The following is a 21,331-nucleotide window of genomic DNA, read 5'->3' as shown; positions in this document are numbered from 1 at the left end:
GTGAATTAACCACTTTCCAAAACGTTTTGCTGTCCTTCCTGTTGCAACTCTCAAAGAGCTTCTCCCACAGGGCTTTTTTCCTTTCTTTCATACATTCTTTTTTGGCCAAGTTATTGCGCTTCCTCAACTTCCTGATTTCTGGTTTGTCCCTCACAGAGTTACATAGGGCCTTTTTTCGATTTGATAGTGCCTTGCGGCAGGCTCTATTAAACCACCCTTTATCATGATGCGGTGTCTGTTTTTGTTTACGTTGAAGTTCATTACTAATTACCTTTGTAATAGTTATGAAACTAGTCAGGATCTGTTCAGCCGGGAAATCCGGGTTTAGACGGGTTTCTAGCATAGGGTAGGCTTTGGTAATGACCGCGGTTGTAATGGCATCCGGGGCTACTTTGGTCCATTTAACTGAGTAGCCATTTATTTTATCTATGCTGATCGCCTTATGAGTTAATAGCCCATCGTTACCAGATACACTGCATACTGGTTGCATTAACATAGTGACGCTGTTAGGGAAATGGTCGCTGCTAATGTCGTCTCCAGTTAAAAATGACCGTAACTCATCCTTCATGGAGTTAGAGATTAGGATAAAGTGAATTATACTTTGACAGTTCCTGCCGTGAAAAGTGGTGGAGAAATCTATTGGGGGGTCAACTAATTCATTTGCGAACCCCAATCCTAGGGAAAAGAACGCTTCATTGAAAATATTCCCCATGCTAGAATGTACGAAATGTTTCAATGGTCGCCCTCTCTCATCAATAATACCGCAACTTGGATTTCTAAACTCTTTGCATAGAGTAATGTTAAAATCACCACCCCAGATTAATTTTAGGATCGAAGAGGGACGTTTTTTTTGGAGCTCATCCAAGACGAGGATTATCCTTTTTAGGACCTTATAGAACTCTGAGAGTGGCAGATTATTATAAAAATTTACTAGAAAATATGTGTGCCCTTGGAACGTTGTAAACTTAAGAATCTGATAGTTCTCTTTGGATGCTATTTCCACAGATGTCTTTAATAGGAGGGTATTCGATACATAAATCGATAGGCCACCCTTAGGCCTACCACAGGGTTAAGGACGTGCGCTCGAATTATACAATCTATACCCCTGTAGGTGAATAGCAGATACCGCCCATGTTTCCTGGCAACATATTATGTTATAATTTTTTATTTTATCTAGCCTGTTAGGTTGGTCGGTTCGGGAGCGTAGTCCTGCTATATTCCAAAAAGTGATACAGAGAGTCTGAGAACTGATTGAAAAGGTATTGGAAAAAGAGTGTGTCCGGTTTGGATAGGTATAAGTTTTTAAAGGTTTGACCCTCTACACCCGTGAGGGGTCTATTGAGGAAGTCCCAATCCCTTCAATAAGGCTGCTGACATCCAAAGCATTTGTTTTACACACATTAAGGGACTCAGTACTACCACCGAAATCCACCAGTATTGATGCTTTGTTATCAACCGCCAGGTTATCCATAGGGTGCAGATTAGAATTATCCTCAGGAAGAGGAATATTTCTCAGTCATTCTATGTCGTCCATTCCTGACAAGACGTTAAATCGGTTATAGGTGGGAATCAGGAATAGCCTGATTGGCGGTTTGTATTGTAGATTGTCGTCCTGTCTTTGAAGATTTACCCATGATGGAGGATGTTGAGTACCTGAGGACCTAAAATAATCGTTTTGGAGGTGGAGTGGGGGTCTATGATTATCGATAGGAGGCAAGGGTAAAAATCTAGGGCTGACGTCCTGAAATCGTAGGAAGGAACCAAAGTGATCGGGTCGATAATTTAATTGGGGCCCGTAGCAGCACTCCTCTCGGCGGGTTGCTAGTATTGCGTGGTCGTCAAAATGATTAGATGGCAATCTAAAATTGTAAGAGGAAGTTATCAAATTTCTGGAGTAAAAATAAGTCCAATCAAGAGGTGTGATAGCATTACTGTCCTCGTGGGGAAACCAGCCTAATATATATCTGACTGCCCTAGCATCTCTAAAGTTTATTATAATTATATCCCCTGTGATATTTTTTATGCTTGGGCCAAGCCAGGGAAGGCGTCTAGCATGTAAAATCTCTCCGTTCATATTGGGGGGAAGAGGTCGGTTCTTCCTGAGCCAGAATATGACTTTGTTTTTTAGTTGCGTGTGATTTTCATTTTTGCCTTTCTCTAGAGCCGGGACTCCGGTAAGGACTACCACTAGCGGGGCTGCTTCGGGGGGTTAATCTACTTTAAATCTCTTTGTATGGGATGGCCTTGGTATGTCTTCCCGTTCATTATTTACAGTGGAATTTTCTATAAAATTGGTTATATGTTTTTCCTGGATGTTAGGTTTAGGACCTGCCTGAGTTCCCTTTGTAATGTTTGTTGTCTTTAGCAAAGATTTTCCAGTAGTTATTGATTTTGCGGGTTTTGGTGTTAATTGTTTAATCGGTTTGGTTTGAGTTTTTTTTACTGTTTGATCAGTTACAGTTTGGAGAGAGCCGGAGCTAGTACTATTAGGAACAGATGGTGGTACTGGGGTTATCTGGACTCTTACTTTAATTACGTCAATGGCCTGTTCTAAATATTCCAACTGCTGACCTATTTTTTGTAGCCTTGCTACCAATGGCAATATAAAGGATCTAATTAGTTTTTCTAGGTTACCAATTAAATCGTCACTTAAGGAGACTATCGGGGGATTAGTCGGAGGGAGGGTTAAGTCAGTCCCTAGTACTGATGAAGTGGAAACATTTAAAGGTAAACTCTTGGTTTTGGGTAAATCTATTATGTTGGTCTTAATTTCCTGCGTTCTTCTCCCCCCCTTTCTTCTTCTTTTTGGTGGAGGGCCTTGTTGTCGTAGTTTTTTACGGGGTTTGTTACAGTTATTAACGTGCTCTATTTGTGGTGTTGAAATATCAACCAAGGTGTCAGTTTCATGTGTCAAGTTATCTGAGGAGACGGTAAAATGTATAAGCGGGTCATTGTTATGGACCGGAGGGGGAGTAACATTTTGAAGTAGTAGGGTGATACTTTCTCCAAGCAAAGTGTCAGATCCCGCACTATCTTCCTGCAGAGTAGGTATCGGAGACATAGCTTGCTGCAGCGGGCCCAATGAGGACCGTTTGTTTTTAATTAGCTCAATGGAGCGACGCCTTTTAGCTCTTCGTTCAACAAGTGCTGTCTCTCTATCGGATGCGGCAGAAGCCCTGATGAGAAAATTGTCCAACGTCCCTTGTTTATCTCCCCCACCTACTTGAGATGTTGCTACAGGGGTAGTAGAAGATCTGTTTCTAGGTTGACTCTAAGAATATGGCCCCAAAACACTTTTGGAACAATAGATATGTGCGAGCCTGTGCAAGAGACTGCCTACGCTATTATGAGTGACACAGTGAAGTACGTTATATTATAGGAGCCGTGGCGGCCCCGAGTTCATATAACAATAGCAACGACTGACCTATTCCTGTAGAAAGTCCGTATGTTCGATAAACCAAACGAAGGATAGCCCGGCCCGACCTATGAGGGCCTTAGAGGACCCGCCCTTTGCCCGGGCTTAGCCCCGCGCGCTCCTGCGACGCGGGGGTGAAAGATCTTTAAATGCGCCTCCGGGCGCTCTTGTGACCGCGTCAGAGCACGCCGCCGCTGGTGTTGTTGGGATGGCGAGTCCTCTGCTCGGCGGCCGCTAGGATGGAAATAGCGGCGGCGGGAGGACTCACTGTGTAGGGCGCTGGTGGGTCCCGTCAGGTACAACTCTGCAAAAGCAGGTCCAGAGTTAAGTGCGGATGCTGATCCCGCTTCCGCATGGGGTGAAAGATCTTTAAATGCGCCTCCGGGCGCTCTTGTGACTGCGTCAGAGCGCGCCGCCGCTGGTGGTGTTGGGATGGCGAGTCCTCGGCTCGGCGGCCGCTAGGATTGAAATAGCGGCGGCGGGATGACTCGCTGTGCAGGGCGCTGGTGGGTCCCGTCAGGTACAACTCGGCAAAAGCAGGTCCTGAGTTAAGTGCGGATGCTGATCCCGCTTCCGCAGGGGGTGAAAGATCTTTAAATGCGCCTCCGGGCGCTCTTGTGACGACGTCAGAGCGCGCCGCCGCTGGTGTTGTTAGGATGGCGAGTCCTCCGCTCTGTGGCCGCTAGGATGGAAATAGCGGCGGCGGGAGGACTCCTACCTCCACTCTTACTCATCCCAAACCTCTTTACTACTATGAACTCCCAAATAACCCTTTACAAACTCTTCCCCCTCTGTCCATCCTTTATCCTAATTATCCAACTAAGAGGCACTCTGACTCCTCACAAAACTCTTTTACTGCTATGAACTCCCACATAATCCTTCTTAACTCCATGGCTGCTAAGGCAATTCCCCTCCTGTGCTGGGAATTGCTATTTTACATTATTCATGACGAGCTGGGCTCGTCATCAGTGTGCGAGGAGGCTACGCCATGACGAGCCCAGCTCATCATGAGCGTGGAAGGGGTTAACTCTATCCTTCTCTATCCTACCTTTATCCTATTCACAGACTTGCATGTCTACCACCCTTACCGCTCCCAATAGCAATTTATGATTCCCTTTACTAATTCACCACTAATCCACTTTGGGTTCCAGAGTAGCATGCAACTCGCCGAAAAGCGATTCAATGCCTCCTCATGGGTCTTAAGTGCTATGTAATACAATTACAATTGCAACATTCTGATTGTTGCCATCTCAGATATGTCTATAAAATGTCTCAAAGTTGTTAAACCAGTTTCCTACTATCTTGCTAACTACCTTCATTTTCTCTTAATTAGCAAAAGCATGTTACTGTACTGTTCTTTCTTTAAAATATGATTTATGGGTGACCTTTTTCATGCTGTTTGGCTCTTTTTGAAGGTAGCAGTTTTCCACTATAGTTTTCCTCCCCTGTCTCTTTTTCGGTCAGATTAATCGATAAAGTTTTGTCTCCGAAACTTTGCATCCCTTGTTATTATCATTTGCCTTTTGCTCCTCTCATCTTAGTGAAGTACTTCTGTTAGAACGAAAATGCTTTGCTCTGGTTCACAGAAGCTTTATTAATAGACTAACATCTTCTTTTAGTTACTTTGAAAGGATGAAAGTCTTAGTCAGAAAAGTGGTAGCTGTGACTAGAAAGCTGTACAGCTTTCAGCCACTACTTTAATCGGTTAGCAGTTGACTGAGTTCCTTTCGCTTGGTTATAGTTTGGGAGTAGCTAGTGAGACCAAACTTGGGACCAAGATCAGGGGTATGGAATTTAATAAAATCTCTACTTGGCCATGGGACTGGTTGCTTAATTAATCTATTTGCTCTGTAAACAAATCTACTTGTCCTTTTAATGCCACCTAGTGTGAAGAAAAAGTATGGCAGCAATCTAATTAAAGAGCTCTGATAAGCCTCTCTGATTATGCCAGGGCTCATGTTACAGTATGGCTTGAATACAGCAATTCACAGATTTTGCCACCTTCCCGCAGATCTACATATTGGGGAGGTAGCAGAAAGCAACAGTTTTAAGGTTGGAATGCCTTTTTGAGTCTTTGCAAACCGACTAACTTGCATGTTTTAGGGATTTTCATCAGCTCTTCTCTAATCTTTTCTCATGCGGAGAAAGGTTGGAAATTTACTCCGGACAAGGGCAGAAATCAAATTTATTACAGGGTTGTGAAAAAAAAGAAGTTGGATGAAAGTGAATTTGTAAACGTTCAGCAGATTTTCGCATGAGCAAATCTACACATCCATATTTGCCCGTAGTAAAATTTAGTTCACAGATATTTTTTTACGAGGACCATTTGCTAGCTTTCTTCTCTAAATTCTTGTAAATAAAAGACCATTGTAAATCTGCACTAATGCAAGGACATATACCATAGTGCACTTTTGTGACTTTCTTTGACTTGGCACCTAATTAGGTCCAGCGTTAAAGAAGACATTTTGTTATTGTTAAAATTCTATCTATCTACCTATCTATCTATCGGCTAGCTTTACTCTGATTGAAGCAATCTGCTCTTTCACAAGGAGAAAATCAGCACACAAAGTAGTTTTTTTCCAGTATTCGGGACTGCTGTGGCAGTGGATTCATTTTAAGACCCAAAAAATGTTTTCTCAATGCTTGTTATAATGGTGAGGGCCTGGCTGCTTCAGCACCATTAAAGTTTTACAATAACCAAGTCAAAACAAGGCACACATTGGCAAAAGCCAAAAGGCTGATCATGAATGTCAGACCTATTGACTTTGCCAATGCTTGTTTATTTTCTTGTTTCTCATAATCTTGTTGAAATTGTTGTACCGATTTTCCATTATGAATATTTATGGAAACACTAGCATGTATCAACATATTTTACCTAATCATGCTTCAAAGAAACAGTTCCAAGTTTCACAGTAGTTTAGCAAAACAAATTGTCCTATGTTTTGTTGTAAACATTTCATTTTGAAAGCAAAGAATCATCAAGCTTGCTTTCAAGGTCCTGTGAATATTTGCATCTAATCAAAGTGCATTCTGGGAGAAAAATACGTAGCCTCATCTCCGTAAACTTTTCAAACGTGTACATATTTTATATTGGAACCAATGTCAGTAGTGCACTCTGTGCTTACATTTCCACAGAGTGCTCAACATAATAATAAAGACTTTGCTTTAACAAACCATAAGTACAAGTTCGAACAGCACTTAAATATGAATACATATGTTACCTTAGCTGCAGACAATGCCCTTCCCAGATTCATAATGTGTTACAGTAAACTGGCAGGCAAAGAGTTTGTGCTGCACTACGGAGGGCCTACTTGTCCCAAGGACAAAATAAAAATGAAAACGTGTTGTCTTTGACACCAAGCAATATGTCCTGGGCGTTGGGCTATAGGAAACCCCTGGACCAAGATGCACATTTACAATATGTAATAGTTGTTGTGTATCTGTAGTATTAGAAACAAACTGCTGAGCAGAAAGGAATGAACATTTAGCGATATGTCCATATGTTGACTTTTATTCTTGTTTGCTGTCCTTAATGCTTTGTCTCAGCTTAAAGTATGATGTTCTGCTGGATGAGGACCAGGAGAACTCCAGTGTCGGTCATCGCCACTCCAGTAAAAAACATAAAGAGAAAAAACATCACTATTCTGATGAAGACGAGGACAGGAGAACAAAAAAATCCAAGGTACTTGGCATGCTTTGAGATGTCTTTGAATAAAATGATGGTATATTATTTTAATTTTCTTCAGTTTTTAAACTTCTTCTTGTGTGTTAACTTTGGTTGGTAAGCCAATGGCCTCTTTGTGTGTGGCTTGCTGAACCCTTAGGATTAGAACTCCTTACATAGAGGGTGTGGCTGAAGGGCTGATCTTCCTTCAGTCACATCCGAAAAACGAAACATAGTAAGAAATGGTATTCCTCGAATTCCCACAAGAAATTAGACTCTTATATAGGGCACTTTTACTCAAGACACTGCATTTACGAATCTTTCTATGGAAGGGAGTATCTTCCATTCTACAAATATTAGTTAGATTCAAAGTTACAAATCATGTAACTGGAGCTCCGCCTTAATGGTTGGCAAGATGAAACAATGCCACCCGGTGGGCAGCCTCTTTCCGAAAATGCACACATGGCTATTGCTTGACTACCAAATTGGGAATCATTTAGATACCTCCTTGGTTACCAAATTGCCCTTTCGATGATGATTCATTTTTATAATGAGGAAGGCAGCAGAAAAATTGCCCTTAGCCAAGTATGTAGGGATTAAACCATAGGTTGGAAAAACAACATGCTAGTTGTGAGTAGTGGCCGAGCATTCACATGACCCCAACAATCAGATCCAGATAGGCTAGCTGGAGACTGTATCGAATCCCATTTATAGCTTGTCACAAGCAGCGTGTCTTCCTCAGAGAAAATGCTTGTGGTATGTATGCTGCTTCTGGTTAAAATATCAATACAGCTAAGAACTTAGTAGATCCAAGTTTGTTAAAAAGCCAGAGGTTTTTGCTGAGGGGCATCTTGGGGTATTTGGTTTTCTTTCACTCTGAGGGTTCTGGGGCTTGGACTGAGACCCACTGAACTCAAAATGATGTCCTGAAATGAATGGAATTTGGTCCTATAGTGCCTTGGGGTGATAAAGTTAACTATTGTCTTTCACTGGAAGAAAAAAAAGGCACCCGCTACTTACTCAATGGTAATGCAGGCTTTGGACTATTTTAGCTCTTGAACAGCTGGCTGACATGAATGGCACCCCCTTTGTTTTGAAGCTAAATGGGAACCGGTGTATAGGATCCTATGCAAGGATTTCGCTAGTATGGTATTTCATCCCTGGTTTAAAGTGTTGAATCTGTTTGACTGAGGACTTTGGGGTGGATCCCTAGCGGCGGGACAAGCGTACATTTTGACATTTGTAGATGGAAAATCAGACTGTGGTTTTGCAGGTACATATTTTTGTATTGGATATACGCGATTTGGTTGTGATGTTCATTCCCTGGTGTGGGTGTTATTAGAATAATTATAACGTTGGGGTGTGGGTTTAGATTTTTCAGTTTTTTTATTATTGCTTTGGATCAATCTTGTGGTTATTACATAATGGCAAAGGTATATTGCTTGTTATTGTTAGGGCTTTGCTTTTAATATTATGAAAGAACTATTATTCTTTTTGTCTCTGTGGCAATATGTGCTGTCTTACACTTGTTCAAGAAAAAAAGTGCACCCCCCAAAAAAAGACAAAAGTTAAAAAAAGAAATTCTGCTTAAAACTACATTGGAAAAAGATTTAATGTTATCCAGTGGTGAACACAAACAGGTTTAACGTTATCCAATGGTAAATGCAAAAAGGTGAAAACATTTCTTCCATACATGTGATTAACTGGGGAACAAGAACCTGTGTGCATGATTTGTTTATGACAGCAGCTGGTAAAAGATGTGTTTGGCGTAGCTGAGAAGATGAAGGTATTTAGTTTAGTAAATCTAGAAGAGGCTGCCAACAAAGATTCCAGAAGTTGGTGAAGCTGTCCCACCACAGCCTCAACAGTCACCCCAAAAAGCCATGAGCAATAAAGTGATGATGCAGCGGAGGTTGTGCCTTTTTTTGTGTAGGGTTTGGTTTTGGTCCCAGATTTCCAGAGATAGGAGTTGTTTAAGAGACATCTGCTGTAAATGTTCTTGTAGTTCTGTTACCATAACAAAAAGTCCTCAGACGGTCAGGCCACGTTCTTCAGGCCACGGTTTCAGTTAGTGGTGATTTTCTACAGTTTTATTTACAGGTCCACTGCGAAGTGTCTAGTTGACATTGCTGCAATAGAATTATTCCCAGCAGGCACCAGCTTTCTCTTTTCTCAAGACCTCTTGCACCCTCCAGTGTCGGGTTCATACAGGGTTCTTTGGCACCATCTGGAACCCTTTAAGCTTGTAATACAGCAGGTGACTGGCTCAGTCAGTCTGGTTAAAAATGCAGAAGCACAAAATGAAGCTGGAGACTCCGGTCCACTCATTAGGAACTCTTCATTGTAATGGTAAGCAGGGAGGTCCTGTTCTAGGCAGAATCGTTCCTATGAGTTCCTTAATCACGGTATATTAAAAGATAACAATGCAGCCATTGGTGTCCAGGTGTAGCCAGTCCTAATAAAATTCCCACACTCGTCCCAGTGGTTCAGTAGGGTGATGCATTTCAATTTCAGGGAACATCATTTTTGGTTACAAAATTATCCCAAATGTAGTGCGCCCAAAATCGGTATGACAATTCTGTGACTCCCCTACGTAGGCTTTCTCTCTGTCCTCCGAGTTCCATCACTAGCCCTCCCAGTTCTGCATTGGAACATTCCCCTCTTATTTACTTGACCCAGCCCTATATTCAAGTACTTCTAATAATCCTGTTTGCTTCCTTTGGTCCCCTCTATTATTGGTGGTATTCGCTTCTCTCTAATTACCTGTTTAGATATGTGATCATTAACTTCCTATAGGATCGACATTTGTTTAGGTCCTCTTTTCCTTCATCCTACCTGTGTATTTGCAATTTTTTGTCCCTTCAGGCTGTATCACCTTCATTTTAGTGTGCGGTAGCTCTATCTCTTTCCACAAGTTATATAAATCATGTATTGTCATTATTTTAATAACAATAATAATACAGACTTTTGTATAGCGCGAACAGCTACCTCAACTAGGAGGTGTCCCGGCGCTGTGAGAGCAAAAGCAAAGCCAGAAACACAGAGAAGAAGATATTTAGCTTCCCTGCGTGAAGAGCCAAGACTTCAGCTGTTTTCTGAAGCTGGATTCCGAGGATGCGCTCTGGAGGCCCGGTGGCAAGGTGTTCCAGAGCCTTGCCATATTTGCCGAGAACGTCCGGCCCCCCAGTCGAGCGCTTCTGACTCGCGGCATGAGTAATAGGACCCGGCAGTTCGAACGGCGAGAACGGGCCTGGGAGTATCTAGGCAACTGAGATCTTAAATAATGTGGGCAGTTTCCATGTAGAGCTCTAAATGCCAATATTAATAGTGTTATATATCCTTTTTTTTTAAATATATATTTTTTTGTTTTAGCCATAGATATATGATACAACACAAGAGAGCACCAAATACACACCAAAACCAAATCCTGAAGAAAAAAGGACATGCAAGTACATACACGTATATGAGAACATAGGGGGTAGAGCTTACATTATACAATCAGAGATAAATATAAAAATATCTATATAGACAAAAATAATATAGAACACATTCATTCCCACTGAACACTAGACCACACGTGTTTAAATTTTAACCATGAACGTGGGCCTCTAGCTTTGGCTAGTGCCAACTCCATTTCGTAAATATCTCTAAGCAGAACCCAACATTCTTTAATAGTAGGATTTGTATTTTGAATCCAAACTCGAGCAATACACAAGCAGGCACATTCAATTATAATTGAAACACGTGATCCCATAAGGCCACCCCGATCTCACATTGTCCCCAATACTATTTCCTTCTCTGTCATCTGAATATCTTGAACGACCCAATGTTGAAAGGACTTGATAAACATCAGTCCAAAATGGGCACAGCCTTGAACACATGATAAACATATGTCGTAGATCAGCAGCATACTTTTGGCATTTTGGCCACTATGCTTTGAAGGATGACTGATTCAGAGCCGATTTGGAAATAAGCTCTGGAGTGTAGTACAGCATGAATATGAACCTATACTGCTGTAATTTAAAATTCACTGATGCTACCACTGTTTCTTTAGTTTCCAAAGTTTCCTGCATTTCCTTTCTAGTTATAACATTTTCAAAGATCCGACTTTGCTTTGACACAATTTGTATGTCGTCATCGCTAGCAATTGCTAAAAGTTTTTTGCTACACTTTACCAATAAGCCCTCGTCCTGAAATGTGATAACACCTTGGATGGACTGGGCATCTATACTAAGCCCAGACCATGCATAAAATAATCCCTAGTTTAAAAATACTTTAAACAAGTATTTACAATGCAATGGTTTTGCCTTTGTTAAAGTTAGATTCAGAAAAGGGGGTGGTGATGAACAGAGTGTCTGAATTAAGCAGACCACTCTTACCCAGTCCAAAGATCAGGGCTTGATCCATCACCGTTATTTATCTTACTGCACCATCCCAGCTCAGAACCTGGCTATATGCAAATCAGTCTGTCCCTGGCCCAGTGCATCATGGGAACAGGGCAGACTAAACTACCAAGCCAATTCTTCACCAGAAAGGAGACAAGCTACCGGGGACCGGTTTCTGGCATTTCAGCCGTCTTCGGCCCGGCTTGCTTGAATCCTGATGGTGCAGTGAGAAAGGGACTCATGTCTGAGTATACCCTGCCACACCTATAGTGGCCAAAAACGATTCAGAAAAGGGGGTGGTGATGAACAGAGTGTCTGGGGGGGGGCGGAGCTAGCCGGCGTCGATGGCAGACGCGTGAGCCTTCGGCTCCTCGCATAGCCCCGAAATAATCCTGTTAAACTATCCTTAAACGTGCCATACATGCCATAGTGGGCTCTCGAACATCTGTTGGCACCCCCAGCTGCATTTGAGGACCTTTTGGGTCGACTGCGAGCGAGCCTTCCCGATTTTTCAAGGGTGCTGTCCCCGGCGGCGCGGAAGAGGAGGACTAGGCCGGAAGCTGCGCACTATCCTGGAGAGGTGGCCGGGCGACGTCGCAGGACGTGCGGCTTCGGCGCTGGGAGTGGTCGGGCTGGGCGCAGACCGGACCATAGTTTGGATTTGTCACTGAATGAGGCGACCTCTCCTTCCTAGTCGGCGACTACCCCATGAGTGACGGGCCCGAAGGCCTGGCGGCGGGGGGAAGAACAACACTGAACTCCTGCGCCACGAGGTGGAGCGACCGTTAACTCGGTACTGCTGCCGGTCTGGATCCCCACTGCGGCGAGCCGCTATCCCGACGCCCGCTGGTCATGGAAGAGCGAGGTTGACCGGGGCAGGAGCTGTGGACCTGACTGCTTCCTGGGCTATGCCGGTGAGAGACTTGCTGAAGTGAAAGGAAGGGTTTTGTCCGCCATTGCAGGCGCCATCTTGATCGCGTCGGAATCCCGGAGACTGGTGGCAGTACTTCACCTGCTAACAAAGACCCTTGGGTTGCACACGCGGCCTGCTGCCGAAGAGGAGTTCCCTTGTTCTGGACTTCTACACATTGGGGGCTACGATGGGGAAGAACGACGCGGCTCAGGGGAAGCTCTCCTTTGAACGGCGCCGACCGAAAGGGTCGGAGGTGGCGGCGCCGGAATCATCGCCGAAGGGAGCCACAGCGTCGGCCCCGGCACCCACAGAGCTTCGAGAAATGTTGGCTGCAATGGAGAAGGGCATCCAGGATAGCATTGCATCTGTGGGCACCAAGATAGACGCTCTGTCCTACCGCATGGATCGCATGGCGGAGCGCGTGGACAAACACGCGGAGCGCCTAGACATGGCGGAACGCCGTCTCACCGAAGCTGAGGAGGCCCAAACAGAGTGGGACAAAGAAAGAAAGCAGTTTGATAGACTTTTACATGTTATCCGAGACAAGACAGAGGACTTGGAGGCGCGCTCACGCAGATCCAACATCCGTATCACAGGCGTAGCGGAAACTACACAAACGGGGAAGATGGAGTTGTACGTAGAGAAACTGCTGAAGCTGCTACTAGGGGAGGAGGTGTTTTCCCCCATGTTCATCGTGGAACGAGCGCACCTCACGTTGGGCCCGCAACCTCAGCCTGGCGCGCCTCCTCGCCCCATTATTGCGAAGCTGCTTAACTATCGCGACAGAGACACAGCTTTACGAGTAGCGAGGGAGAAGGGCAAACTACAACATGACGGTATGGACATCTCCCTCTACCCGGACTTCACAGCCAGGGTGCAGGAAGAGAGGCGGCAGTTTGCGCCATATAAGAAACAACTCCGAACTCTGGGCCTGGACTACGCGATGTTGTACCCCGCCAAGCTCCGCATAAACACCGGTGGGAGATCGTATTACTTCACAGACCCTAAAGAACTTCATAAGTCCCTGAAGACTTGGACGCGGGAGCGGAAGGAGGCCAGGCGAGGCCAGGAGGACGACGCCGGCTCGACATCGAACCGGGACGACCAGGACTAGAGGTTGCTGTAGCGTGGTTTGGAACTCAGCAATGAAGGTAGTCACCTGACCCTGGCACCACGAGAACTCCATGTTTGCGCAAGCACGTGGGGCCTACATTCGCTCTACTAGAGATGTTTGGTGAGGCGATGGAGAAGCTGCTCGGACACGTGCCTCACACACTGCTGGTGAGGTAGTAGTTGCCGCGGGGGGAGTGTATCCTGGATCAATGCTGCAGAATTGGGGGGGCCAGTATGGGTGGGAGAGGGCTGTTACACTCGCAATTCGAGGGGCACTGTCCTATAAGAGGGGCCGGACTGAGGCGCTGATCAGACATTTCGTTGGAACAGTCAGTGGTGCACTATTTTGGCGCGCTCTGCCCTGGTGCCTTTGGTTGTGCTACTCTCTAAGGGGTTGGTGTTGAACTGTTGAACACTCTACTTACTGAGGGTTGATGGGGGGGGTTCTTGGGACCTGTCTGACCTGGTTGGGGGTGGTCGGCTGTGGGTGGGTCGGTGTTCGAGGGGTGGGGACTAGGCTCTGATTTGTTGGGGAGAGTTGTTGCCCGGGATAGTTTGCGGGGTTTGATTGTACGGAGTGTGAACTGACGTGTGGTGCTGTACCTGTTCGGAGACGCAGGCTGGCGATTTGGAGATTATGTGAATTGCAGTGTCCTGCTTCGCTCATCCTTGCTACTTATACACACGTGAACCCTTGTCATGTCTAATGCTGCTCAGAACTTGCCTACAAATGCCCCGAATAAGCTGAAACTGATGACCTGGAATGTGAGGGGTCTGAACGACTTCCGTAAATTAAGGAAGGTCCTTAGCTATCTCAATAGACATCACGTGGACCTAGCCCTGTTGCAGGAAACGCACTTACCACACTCCAGCAGAATGTTACAATCTAGGGGTTTGGCTGGGAACATAGTTGCCGCGGGTTTCACGACACACGCCTGAGGGGTGTTAATCTGGGCCAATCCCTCATCACAGCTGCGGCTTATTCCAGTGCACGCTGATCCGGAGGGCAGGTACGTCCTGGCTAGATGCGTGGGTAAGGGCCTCGATCTACTGGTGGTGAACGTTTATGGCCCCAATTATGACCACCCTGAATTCTATGCGACTCTGTCTGCTCTTGCCAGGTCACATGCACAGCCTTGGACGTTATGGGGTGGGGACTTTAACTTTGTATTTGACCCAACCGTGGACCGCTCCGCGGGCCCAGTTCGGCGCCCGGTGGCTTCGGCCTCACATATGAAAGCTGAAATGACTAAATCTGATTTGGTGGATGTTTGGAGGGAAAGGCACCCCACGAAGGGCGGTTTTACACATTACTCGGCCTTCCACGATGTGCACACTAGGATAGATTACTGGTTGGCATCCCCCCCCCGGTACTTGGTAGTATTAGCGCATGCGAGGTCCTTCCACGCACACTTTCGGACCACTCCCCTATCCTCCTACACCTCTTAACCGCCAGGAAGGGGATCCCGGCCTTCACTTGGAGGTTCCCCCCTTTCGCGTTGCTGGATGACGCCTTCAGGGGGGAGCTTGCGGAAGATATAGAACAATACTTTGTGACAAACATAGGCACAGTCGACGACTTTTTTACGGTCTGGGAAGCTTTTAAGGTGTATATCAGGGGGGTGGCTATGTCGAAGCATTCGAGTGTGTTACGCTCCATCAGGCGTGACCTCACTACTTTGGAGAATAGAATAGCGGAGCTGGAGGCTAGGCGACTGACTGCAAGCTGCGATACTGAGGGACCAGTGCTCACCCAGCTTCTGTCCGAGTTTCAGGCTCTTGCGAACAGAGAGATCCTTTATATGGGCAAATATGCCACCGCCAGAGTGTATGGGGAAGGGGAAAGGCCAGGCGCCTTACTAGCGCGCATGGTCCGAAGCTCTAGACGCCCACTGGTCGTTGAGGAGCTGAGGACTCCGGAGGGCGACACAGTCACAGATGAGGAACAGATACTAGAGACCTTCAGAAGATATTATGCAGGGTTATATCAGTCCAGGACGCAGGGAGTAGAGGACGAAATGGAAGACTATCTAGATCATATTGCGATGCCGTTCCTCAAGAACTCGGATAGGGAATTCTTGATGGCCCCCTTCCACCAGGATGAAATACTGGAGGCTCTAGCGAGCATGAGATCGGGCAGTGCCCCGGGCTCGGATGGCCTCACGGTTAGCTTTTACAAAGCCTTTAAGGACTTACTGCTACCACACTTGATTGCCCTCTATGATGCTGTTTGTGAGAATGGCGAAATGCCGACTACTATGCGTGAGGCGTTGCTCATCACTATACCTAAACCGGGGAAACCACTCAGCCTGCTGAATGTTGATGCGAAGATTTATGCAAAGGCCGTGGCCACTCGGCTGGCCTTACTGGTCCCAGGACTGGTCGCTCCGGAGCAATCCGGGTTTGTCCTGTGCAGAAATTTGACCTACAACATACGCACGGTACTGGGCACTATGCAGCATGTCAAGCAGGAGAACAGCGCGCTGGCAATCTTCCTTGACATGGAAAAGGCGTTCGACTCGGTTGAGTGGCCCTTCATGGTGCGTGTACTGCGAAAGTTGGGTCTGGGCGAGACGTTCCTGCAGCGGATTGAGGCACTGTACCATCGGCCTTCTGCCAGGCTACGTCTGGGCGACAGAGTGACGGAGCGGATCTACATTGGGAGGGGCACGCGACAGGGTTGCCCCCTGTCGCCGTTGCTCTATGCTCTGGTGGCGGAACCCCTGGCATGTGCCATACGGGAATACCACAGCCTGGAGGGAATAAGCTTCCCCACCTATAAAATAGGGATATCGACTTATGCAGATGACACGTTATTGTATGTCAGAGACCCGGAAGCTAACTTGGCCGCGGTTCTTCGAGAGGTGGTCCGTTTCGGCTCGCTGTCAGGCCTGAGGGTGAACTGGGATAAGTCGATTGCTTTTCCACTTACCCCGGTGACACGACCGTTCGCTATGGAGTACCCGCTGCAGTGGTCCTCTGACTCTGTCCGTTACCTGGGCATTCGCCTTCATACGGATCCTGAGATCCTAATTCGGGACAATTACGGGGTGGCATATAATAAATTGGTCGACGACGTCGATGCCTGGATCAGGCTTCCGCTCTCCGTTTCGGGTAGAATCGCTCTAATGAAAATGGTAGTGCTTCCCCGATTCCTGTTCCTCTTCCTGAATTTGCCTGTGGTATTGTCGAAAGTATTCTTTAGGCAACTTACCAAAGTCATGATCCGGCTGGCTTGGGGTGGCAAGCAGCCTAGAGTCAGATGGACGACCCTGATGCTCCCCTGCGAGATGGGGGGCCTGGGAGCACCGGACCTGGAACGCTATTATAGAGTTGCACAGGCATCGCATCTGCACTCGTGGATTCACGGTGATGCTCGGACTCCTCACCTCATATTGGAGCGGTTATTTGCGGACCCGCTCCCTCTGCCTGCCACTGTCTGCCTGCCCACGGACCGTACGGTTGGCCGGATGGACTCACTTAAAGCGACCAACCATGCCTGGAACTTCTTGATGAGTTCACATGGCTGCGCCTTACTGTACTCCCCATTGATGCCCGTCGAGTGGGCCCTTTGGCTTGACCCATTGGGCGAAAAAGGAGTAGTTAAAGCCCTGCGGACCCTTGGCATAGTGAGAATGGAAGACCTGTTCGCGGATGGCACACTTAAAACCTGGGACCAATTGGCTGCCACGGAGTCAGGCCCCACCCTGCTACAGAAATTCCAATATCATAGACTCCGCTCTGCGTTCCGTGAAATTTTGGGCCCAAACTTGGAGGAACCGGAGGAGATCCCGGAACTGACCTATGTCATTAAATCCACCTCGTCGGCGAAGCTCATTTCGCAGGTTAACAAGCTGGGTGTAGTGCATCAGCGCCTACAGCCTTCTAAGGCCAGGGAGGCCTGGCAAGCTGATTTTCAATCCCCCATAGATGATGTTATGTGGCGATACTGCTGCTCCAGCACGCGTAAGATTTCCTTGAATGGCAGGCACAGGTTGGTGCATTTCAAATACCTACAGCGGGTGTACTATACCCCTGAGCGATTGCACCGCTATGGCCTACGCCCCACAGCTGAGTGCGAGCGCTGCCGCACAATGGTGGCGGACTTTTACCATTTTGCGTGGCTATGTCCTGGGGTGCAGGCATTCTGGGGGGAGGTATGTGCCGAACTAGACCAGATATTGGGGGAGACTCTACCCCGCACTCCGGCGCTGGCGCTCCTTGGTTATTCTAAGCCAATGGCCCCTTCTCTGCGTCGTCTGGTAGACATGGCACTGCTGTTGGCCAGGAGGGTGGTGGCGGCTTGCTGGATGCGAGGGCCCCTGCCGACCAAAACGAGATGGATGCGAGACCTACAGTATTGCTGCACCCAGACAGAACTATACAGCGACCTGTTACCGCCCAGGAGTAGGCCCAAGAATTTCTGGGATCTTTATAAAGAGCATCTACAGAAGGGGGAGGGAGACGACTCTGACACATTCGAGGCAGCCGAACTCCAGGACAGGGTGGGAGAGTAAGGTTCTGACCAAGTTCATTGCTATATGGAAGGGAGGAGAGTTGGGAGTGCACCGAGCTGGGTAGGGGCTGCTGCGAGGATTTTGCGCTGAGATGAGACTGGGGGCTGCCGGGGGAGGACCATTCCTTGCGGGAGGATAGACACGGGACACAGAGTAGGTACACATTGGGACATGATAGATAGGGCTGGGTTGGCAGACACTTAGTCACACTCTAGAGGGTGGGGTGGGAGTTTAGTTGGGGATGTTTTCTTGAACTTATCTCGGTACTAGGCCTGTTGACCGCGATTGCAGTAGTGGATTGCCAGTTGACACACCGCACCAACACGCAGCTTGCGAAATAACACTTCCCTTGGCACTGTTATGCAACCGATATATTACCACGCCGCCGGGCCCCCGGGATGCCGGCAACAAGGCTGTGTACGGACTAATACTTTGCTGCCCATGTGATTATCATAATGTATGAGGAGGTGCACTGTGATTATGTGTTACACTTTGTGATGTCAATGGCTTTGCTATCAATAAAGGTCTTTTAATAAAAAAATTAAAAAAAAAGAACAGAGTGTCTGAATTAAGCAGACCACTCTTACCCAGTCCAAAGATCAGGGCTTGATCCATCACCGTTATTTATCTTACTGCACCATCGTACGCTCAAAAGTGTATACACAAACACCATTATTCACGGTGCATTCGTAGGTGGCTGGAGGGGTGGTCGGCACAAACCTATCCTGACCTGCTTGCAATAAATAAATAAATAAAAAAAAAATGGAAAGTCAACTATTGGATTCAAATTTGATTGAGGTGGACTAGCAAATCTGTAATCTCTGAACGCCTTAAAGACCATTCAATTGACAAATGCAGAATGTGACGTGGAAGTTATTGTAGAATTTTGGCAATCTGATGTTTACACTGGGCATGCAGGCGGGACAAGCTGATCAAAGAATCGACAGAAGAGCATCTGGACATACAAATTAGTTGGATGAAAATTCCCTGGACATATTTTGAATATACCACACAAGTAAGGAACGTTATATTTAAATACATAAAAAGGGACTAGATTGGGTTTCTGAAACTAGTCCCTCACAAGCTCTTAGTGGCATGAACACAGTATGAGGTGACATGGATCCCCACTTGCTTCATTTCCTTCATGCCATTCAAAGCATCCCGAAGGCCATCATTCTCAAATCTTGGGCGGAGATGTCAGAATTGGAGTATTTAAATATTATCAGCTTTCGATCCTGGGGTGCACAATGATTTCTGCAGCATCTACATTACTTTCTCAGGTTCCTCCGATTAACATTAATAAAAAGCAACATACATACGTTAGGAAATCCATGTATCGATTACAAATACTAAAAAGCAAAGAAAGAACATAAAGAGAACGGACACTGATGAGCCACTCTTCCCTGAGGTTACCAGATGGCAGTCGCCAAGGACACACGTTTTCCAATAGCATTTTCCTTCGGCATATAATTGTTTCAAAGATAGCTGTTCCAACTAAACTAAACCAGGACTACAGCACCCAGAATGCACTCGCTGGTTTGATAAACGCCAAGTAGAAACACAGTCACATATGTAAACACCACTCCACCTGCTTAAAGCACATCATCCGCCTCCACTTGCTCCCTTCCAGCCTCCAACCATATCAACAGTGGTTCAATTTACTTCCTGGCTGACTCTTGAATGACCCCTTTGGAGGGCAGCTGCATTCCCATTGGCTGGCCTGAAACCTAATGATGCCTGACCCAAAGGATGGCAAGTCCAGATGGTGCTGAGGCTGCATAGGTGTTTTTTCACAATCGGTACCAGGTACCATCTGTCGAGAACCGATTATGATGTGGGAGGGGAGACGTTGGGGGGCTCAGAAATAAGTTGTCAAAGCAGTCGCACTCAGGATATAAGTATGAACATGTGTGAGGGCTTCTGCAGGTGTAGAACTGTGAAAATTCTCTATTTTCTCAGCAAGACTTTCCAGTCGCGTCTTGTGTCTCCACTTACAGTTTGACGCGGGCACTGCTCATCAACAGTCCTCTATGTTGATTTCTTTAGTTGTTGATACTGAGGCTTAGTGTGCTCCTAAGAGCTGGCTTGGGAAGAGAACAAAGCTGGGGCACTTTAAGTTGAGACTGGATGCCCAGGATCACACAATCTGGTCAAACGGGCAAGCAGATTTACAACTCCAGAGGAGCGTTTTGCCACCAAGGCACTTCACCATTAGAACCTGCTGGAATCAGTGCTTAGTTTGAGCCGGGCGGCTCATTTACGGGGACTGAGACTTATTTCTTTTATTATCGTACATTGACACAAACGAGAAAGAAAATATATGTTTTTTAAAGTAGAGAAAAGCATCAACATAGGAAAGGAGGAGGAAGAGAGGGAGAAACAGTGCCAAATGAGGAAAGCAAGGATGAAAATGAACGTGCCAAAGTTTATTAAAACGGCAAGGAGAGTATGCCAGTGAGTGAATGAGGCAAGGAACTGAATCAATACGAGATTGAGAATGGCCTGCCCCTCAAGAACACTTTGGGCACTGGCACTTCTTTCGTTCAAATTAAGCCCTGTCAGGCGGCAGTATTTATCCTTTAGTCTGCCTTCACTAACACCGGAGCTATGACGGCCGGCGGTACTAACGCCGCGCAGAACCTGCTGAACGGTGGCGGAGATCCTGCGCGAGAGGATGGGGGGGCCGAGGGGGGGGCAGCCTTGCACCCGGGGGGAGAGCGCGCGGTGCCACGGCCTGGGCACCGGCACTTCTTTCGTTACAAATTAAGCCCTGTCAGGCGGCAGTGTTTATCCTTTAGTCTGCCTTCACTAACACCGGAGCCATGATGGCCGCGTGGAACCTGCTAAACGGTGGCGGGGATCCTGCGCGAGAGGATGGGGGCTCAGGGGGGCAGCCTGGCACCCGGGGGGAGAGCGCATGTTCCTGATTGACCTGGGAGTAATTTAGCTGCTTACCAGAGTGTGGGCTGAGCTTTGCTGGATGTTTGTGGGTGTCCGCAAAGTTAGGACGTGTGCGTTACATTAAACAAACAAGTTGCATTTCTATTGCATTAATGCCCCCGGGAACGGGAACGGGGCCGGAAGACGAGCCGAACATGCATAAAAAACGGCACGGGCACCAGCGGGAGGGGGGCGGGAACGGGGCCAGAGACATGGAGAGCGAGGCAGCGGTAGGGGGGCGAGAACGGGGCCAGAGACACGGAGAGCGAGGCACCGGTAGGGGGGCGGGAACGGGGCCAGAGACACGGAGAGCGAGGCAGCGGTAGGGGGCGGGAATGGGGCCAGAGACACGGAGAGCGAGGCAGCGGTAGGGGGGTGGGAACG

General features: G+C 47.0%; 1 protein-coding gene across 1 annotated transcript in view; it reads left to right on the top strand.

Moving 5' to 3' along the window:
- The window catches only part of PPIL4 (peptidylprolyl isomerase like 4), a 280,677-nt gene that overhangs the window by 217,880 nt on the left and 41,466 nt on the right, over nt 1-21,331 (top strand). The window contains exon 12 of the mRNA XM_086927292.1: nt 6,962-7,097. Coding sequence (XP_086783418.1) covers nt 6,962-7,097 — 136 coding nt within the window. The remainder of the gene's footprint in view (nt 1-6,961; nt 7,098-21,331) is intronic.

This window comes from Lissotriton vulgaris, chromosome 6 (assembly GCF_964263255.1).
Source record: "Lissotriton vulgaris chromosome 6, aLisVul1.2, whole genome shotgun sequence".
In the NCBI taxonomy this organism is placed as follows: Eukaryota; Metazoa; Chordata; class Amphibia; order Caudata; family Salamandridae; genus Lissotriton; species Lissotriton vulgaris.
The sequence above is the reverse complement of the archived record's forward strand: the minus strand, read 5'-3'. Positions and strand labels throughout refer to the sequence as shown.